This window comes from Megalobrama amblycephala, linkage group LG15, assembly GCF_018812025.1.
Source record: "Megalobrama amblycephala isolate DHTTF-2021 linkage group LG15, ASM1881202v1, whole genome shotgun sequence".
Lineage (NCBI taxonomy): Eukaryota > Metazoa > Chordata > Actinopteri > Cypriniformes > Xenocyprididae > Megalobrama > Megalobrama amblycephala.
Window position 1 is genome coordinate 26,772,128 of NC_063058.1, and position 6,796 is coordinate 26,778,923.

The following is a 6,796-nucleotide window of genomic DNA, read 5'->3' on the forward strand; positions in this document are numbered from 1 at the left end:
GATCACCTGCTTTTTCCCGACATGGTTAACATTAGGTGTGTTTTCTTAACTAATAACATTTATTAATTAGCTTATAAAGCCCACATTTAATGTTACAGAAAAAAAGTTCAGTGATCCGTCAGATCCTGTAGGTCGGTTAGTACAGTTTACTGCTGAACAACTCATTTTGTTTGTGTTAAATAACAAAGAAATCGAAAATTATCAGTTAGTTAATACATCTTCAATCTCCCCTCGAAGCTCCTACAGTCCTCAGACAAGCTGTCAATCAACTTCGAATCATGACGACACGCCCCGTTTTTATAGCATCAAATTGCTAGCTAAAATCTAAATCATCACAAAAACGAACAATTGAATATATATCAGCGTGATAACAACTACCTTAAATGACCAAAACCATCTTTCAGAAAGTTTTATTTAAAGCAGAATTTATTTTTAAGTTTTCACTGAAGTCTCATTCGACTGCATTGAGAGGGCGGGGTTTATGACCTGTACTGCATCCAGCCACCAGGGGGCGATCAAAGAGCCCGCAGCTTCACTTTTAAGGACGTATGAGACACACCCGGTAAACGCTCAACAGATATGTCTGTGATTGGCTTCAATGATCAACGCTTCAAAATATTGTAAATAGTCAATGGCGCTCTTCACCGAGCACTTATAGATACACACTGCTTTCAAATTCAAACACTTCCATGTGCTTTCAAACACTCCTGTGCGTTGATGATTGTACTGTACTGTACTGTATAAATATGCTTTTTCAACTGAATTTCCCAAAGCTAATTTATTGTGGACTGTCATTAAATACATTGCTAGTTGATAAAACCATCATATGCACAGCTCTCATGCAAATGAACAAAAAGGAAGATGGAAAAATTACTGACTATATGAAAATTCACAAAGCTTCAGAAAAGTGTATTATTTTATATCATTGTTTTTTCACAGACTGTGAAAGTTGACATTGTACATTATACTGTTTGTTTTTAATATTTTAATAATAAAAAGGCAATCTTACTGTATATATTTTACTATTATCATTATTATTATTATTATTTGACTTGAATGGTTTTAGGTAATCTGTGGCGTGAATGACCTCAGAGTTAGTCAGCAGTTGTTAGACTGATATACACGTAAATAAATTGAATTCTCCACTTGAATGTGTATTTCTGTGTGCTCCATTCTTAAAGCGTTTGGTGTTATCACAATAGACATAGGGTAGGTATTGTAACTGGTAGCAAATCAGTGACCAGGTACCTTGCTATGGCCAGAGAGGCTGCGCCGCCCTGGCACCCTGAACTGCCTGCACCGCCGTGGTCCCCTGCCTGAGCTGCCTGCAAAGTCTGCCCATGCCCAATGCCCAGGCCCGTCTCTGCCATGCTCCAAGGCCCAGGCCTGTTTCTGCCATGCCCGCCTCTGCCAATGTATAAAGCAATTTGCTTTATACATTTTATATAACATGTATAAAGCCAATTTTATACATTTTATACAAAATTTAATTTTTGTTATAAATCTAATAACATGAAAACTGTGGACATTTTTTCATTTATGTCATTGTCACTAAAACTATGAGTTCACATCTGTACACATTTAAATTTAATGTGTTAAAAAATTACACAGGCCTTTAGGGGGGCATTTTCCCCAACCCTACCCTATTTCATTTTATGAGCTTGCCAACTTCATGGAGGTAGTAGACCGAGCCATTTTGCAAAAACCAGCATACTTTCTACATACGAGAACTTTGGTGCTGTCTGTTCCAAATAACCACACACTCAATCAAACTTTGACAATATTTATTGTGTTTAAAACAAATCTAAAGTAACATTTGTGTCTTAGTGAAGTGTTGCCATTGCTGTAATACACAATAAACTTGCATTTACACATTAAATAATAATTCCACATTTCGTTGTTCTCTGTGGTTTGAATTGATTCTGAGCCAAAACATCTTGCTGTTGGGGAACACAGCTTGGTCTAATAGAGAGACCAATATGAACAAAGACCCAGAGTCGATTTGAAATTAATTGAGAGAAAGATATTTTAATGGACAAAGTGTTCATTCACCACAATTTAAAAGAAAATTATAGTCTGCGAGTTACAACATTGATATCAAGACATTAGGCATATGCAAAATTAATTCAAGACATTATATTTTTGATTTTATAAAAGTATATGACCCCTTCATTGCCCTATATTTTGGAGTGTCTGATCATCAGTCTTGTATTATGGCATCAGTAATGGTGGCATCTTTCTCCAGGTCCACAGTGATTTTCTTGCCAACCAGTTTGAAGATGTTCTCTGGTCTCATGCCGTGCGGTTCGGCCACTTTTACTGTCAGCATGTCGAGAGTTAATGTCTGACCCTTCTGCAATGGTTTCCGGGCCACCACTGACTTCCCCAACTAAAAGAAAGAACATAAACATTAATTTAATGCCTTTTGATCATTTTTTGATTTTAAAGTCTGCCAGAACGACCGTTATATCTGACCTTGCTGTGACAGGAAGCCTCACAGGGCAGCATCTGTTTGATTGGCGAGCCCATTGCCATCTCAACCGTCCTGATGGCTTTCACCAGCTCCGCCAGCTCCGCCGGCTCCAGTGATGCTGAATGGTCACTGCCTTTCCAGCTCTTATCCAGGGTCACATGACGCTCCAGGACCTTTGCCCCAAGTGCCACAGCAGCCACAGACACATGGATGCCCGTCTCATGTCCAGAGTAGCCTATGGGAATGTCCGGAAACTCCTTCTGGAACTCCTGCATAGGAAAAGGGAAAGAAAGACTTCAAACTACTCTGCTTCTACTAAAAAAAATTTCTTCAGTAATTTATGAACATTATGAAGATGAGATTAAAGCTATTTATGTCTTACAGGGATCAGGCTGAGGTTGACGTGCTCTAGTGGCAGTGGATAAGCGCTGGTGCACTGCAGGAACGTGAAATTGGCATTGTGTTTCTTGACGGTTTGGTAAACACAGCGCATGGTCTCCATAGACTGCATTCCACCAGAAATCACCATGGGACGACCTATAAAAATAGTCAAAACTTCAGCTTCAAGATATGGCTGCTTCTGGGAGAACATAAAGTAATTGTTTCAGTCATTAACACATTAAGATATGTTCACACATGTCGATTTCTCTGCAGACTTAAATCCAGCCCAACATGAAATTCCAGAAAATCCACACCAGGATTTCTAGGTTTCATTCGCTCTGCTCTCTGGCCAATCAGCACTGTCAATATGTAATTGCCCAGGTGCTCCAGAATAACTGATTTCAAATGCACAAGAGAAGCTACTCAGATTCAGTTCTCATTTGTGAGTCTCTGTGGATAGTGTCTGAAATGTTATATAAATAGAGGAACAATGTGACCTTGGGAGTGAAGATCAAGACCTTCGTCAAAGGAGAAAAAGTTTTCAGCAACAACTCTCTTAAATTTGTTGGAACAGCTTCTGATTATTTGAAATGGGTTTTACCTTTTTTGGCGGTTTTCTCCAGGTAAGGGATATTGTTGGTGTCAGCTGAGGCAACTTTGAAAAACGGCACATTGATTTCATGAAGAAATTCTACAGCCATCTGATTGAGGTAGGGAGAGGAAAAGTTATGAGATGCATTTCAAACTATGGGGTCTCTAAGGGATATTTGCATGTTAACATGCATATATTCTCTTGCTATATATAAAAAACATTGGGACCCTCTTTCATTTGTTCACCTCGTCCATCCCTGATGCAGTAAAGAAAATGCCAACTTCACTGGCGTACTGTTGCAGCTCTCTGTACTGCTGGTGACTGAACTCCAGATGGTGCTTATGAGCCCCGTAGGTCGGGCCCCAGGCGTGAGGGGACGTATAGGGACGCTCCAGAGCCTGCTTGGTGAATCTGTGTTCGATCTCGCTCTTTTGAAACTTGGCACAGTCAGCTCCACAGTCCTGAATGGAGATAAATGTGGAAGTAGAAGTGGATTTAGTTGACAACAATCAGCATTTTTTTTTTAATGAAAAATTAGTTTCACCATATAAGAAATCTAAGTTAATTTGATGTGATATAATCTGTGAGTTATAGCTCAGGAGCTGTTTTAAAGAAACTTCCTCTTTAATTATTGACTTAAGATTTGCGAAAGTTTTTACCATGGTTACTAAACAGGTGGGATAGACAGAAACACGTTCTTGTGGTTAAAAACATGAGACAAATGTTAGTCAAATGGGGAAAAAATTCAAGGTCTTGAGATGAGTTTTTAAAAATGATGCACATGTTTACGTTGAAAAACAATGGAAAGTAGCTCAGTGAAATGGAAAAACACATTCTGTGTGAACAGCCCTGTTTCTGTATCCTGTTTCCATGTCATTTCTTCTGTTAAGTAGAAAATACAGGTAAAATCATTGATATTAATAATTTCTCACTTAAATTAGTCTTTTAATTGTAATTTTTTTATATGAAAATTGTGGTTTTGGCGTTCCCCTGGTCGTGCTAACATTGACATCTATATATCTCATTGCTCCCCCCTCCCCTGTTGTTTCAAAATATGAAAAGAACCGGCATCAACATTGTATCAGACTTCACATCTGATAAAGCAGTACTTTACCTTGGCCATTCGGATCATTTTTTTGGCGATTTCTATGTCTCCTTGATGGTTCTGTCCAATCTCAGCGATGATAAAACAGGGGTTGGAGCCCCCGATTTTTCTTCCTGGACAAAGTTCAAACTCAGCAGACATTTTATCAGATTTTATCATTTTTTTGATTAAGAGGCTGGAGATGTGATCAGGTGTGCTCTCATCAAGCAAAGGGGCTGGGAAGAAGGGCACGCTATCATTTAAAGAGTGACAAGTGCTCCACCCTAACCTTTGCCAACCTCCACGCACACACCCACATACACTCAAAAAAATAACTCTTTGAACAAACATAAAAAAAATCATGGAAAGGATTTCCACATGATTAAGTTGCTTTATTTCAGCATTATGCAATTCTGTTATTCCAATTGAATGTACTTACGTTGGGTCAACTTAATTTATTAAGGTTGATTCAACTTATTTACTATGGTTCGGCACGGCTTAATTTAACAGTGTCAGCCCAACTAATTTGCAATGTTTTGGAAAATAAATAAAAAGCAATAAATAAATAAATGAAAAATAAATTTTTTTCATATACATTGATTTTTACAATTAATTCTTCTTGTTTAATTTTGTGATTTATATAACTTTTGTGACGTTCTGTGTTAGAAATCTAGATGTGATACTGGATTCATTCTAAATGACCTTAACCAAAAACACTGTAAAGCCTAAATTGATCATTAGTCCATTGGTGGCAATGATTTTACAATCAACATTGGCTTACAAAGCTTTTGGGAAATGCAACCCAGAGCACTACCACAGTGATTTCTTTCTTATTAAAGTAATTTGAAATTTTGTTAGCAGGTCCTCAACCCAAGCACAAGTGCAACAATTCACCACAATGGTAACCCTAAAACTATTAATTAACAGAAACTTTTAAATACCAACATAATAGAAAAGTAAACATTAAAACGTCTTTCCATTTTCTCATCTTCCTAAAAACTACTTAAAATAACACTTTATTTCAACATTTACACTCCTAGTTCAGCCCCTTTGCAAAGCAGGATGGGAAGTGAAAATCTTGTTTGATTGTATCCTGGTTGGGTTGACTTGATTTAAACATGTTATTCCAATGTGAAAACATCAAGTTAAGTCAAAGAGTAATCGTTTCAAGTCAATTTAACATGAATCAATCACATTTAAACCAGAAACCTGATACAATTGTGTTGAATCAAAATAAATTGTTTAAATAAACTGAATAGTATCAAAAAAATCTTTTTTTTTTTTGAGTGATAGGGTATATATCAAATATATACAGTTAGTAATTAAAAAAAAATTGTAGTTAGTAATGTGATCTAGATTACTTATTTTAGGTAACGTATTTCGACTACTTTTTCATTACTTTTTAGATTACTTTTGACCTGACTCATCACATTGATTTAAACAAAAAACAGTCAATATTTTACGTTGTGTGTGGTGACAGGGATATGCAAATCATTTTAGAGAATGCAAATTAAATTACTGTGGATCAAATTTTCAGTCAACATTACAAAGTCAACATGTGGCATCCGAATTTATGGGCTCATCTCTTTTCCATATTTATGATTAACATTAGATAATTATTACTATTGTAAATGAAACTATATACTTAGTCTTAGCAGGCAAATAAAGCAGCAACATACCAGTACTGTGCCATAGGCCTGTATATAACACTACAGCGCTCTGAATACCCACACCTGCTCCATGGTACTGGTACGATCCAACCACGAGCGCTAATTATATAGCCTACATGGGAAATCAGAGTTGGTTTTTATGTTTGTTCAAAATCAGACTCGGAAGCAACAACCCAAACTTTGAAAAATGAAACTGTGACAATTATCCATGGAAAATGGTTATTTTGGATTTCTTTGGATATTCCATTTCCCAAAGAAATGGAAAATGAAAGTTTGAGGCCAACTTTTCATTTAGTTCATTTTGATGGTGTGAATTGAACAAAAAACTGCAAAGTGTTACGAGCACCTGCAGGATTTCATCTGACGGTACGCACAAAGGGTTTTTTACTTAAAGGTGCCCTAGAACTTTTTTTAAAAAGATGTAATATAAGTCTAAGGTATCCCCTGAATGTGAAGATTCAGCTCAAAATACACTCAAAAAAATGATTCTAGCTGCTTGTTCAGTTTATTTAAATAAAATAAGCTGAACCAACACAAATCTTTAGTTTTTTACTTAATTGGCATTTGCACTCAATTGTATTATGTTAAATGAAATT

The 6,796-nt window shown here is 36.6% G+C and overlaps 1 protein-coding gene across 1 annotated transcript; it reads right to left on the minus strand.

Moving 5' to 3' along the window:
- Positions 1-1,767: 1,767 nt before the first annotated feature.
- On the minus strand, positions 1,768-4,780 carry LOC125247908 (sialic acid synthase-like). Its single transcript, XM_048159455.1, has 6 exons — positions 4,561-4,780; positions 3,692-3,907; positions 3,456-3,555; positions 2,856-3,010; positions 2,476-2,742; positions 1,768-2,389 (listed from the first exon to the last, which is right to left on the minus strand). The coding sequence occupies exons 1-6, from the start codon at positions 4,708-4,710 to the stop codon at positions 2,201-2,203; spliced, it is 1,077 nt and encodes a 358-aa protein (XP_048015412.1). The 5' UTR covers positions 4,711-4,780; the 3' UTR covers positions 1,768-2,200.
- Between the last annotated feature and the right edge of the window lie 2,016 nt (positions 4,781-6,796).

Coding starts and splice junctions, on each gene's coding strand:
- LOC125247908 (XM_048159455.1), bottom strand. CDS start 4,710: ATGATAAAATCTGATAAAATGTCTGCTGAGTTTGAACTTTGTCCAGGA. Junction 3,908..4,560: donor AAATGATCCGAATGGCCAAG/GTAAAGTACTGC, acceptor ATCTCCATTCAG/GACTGTGGAGCTGACTGTGC. Junction 2,390..2,475: donor AGGCTTCCTGTCACAGCAAG/GTCAGATATAAC, acceptor TCTTTCTTTTAG/TTGGGGAAGTCAGTGGTGGC.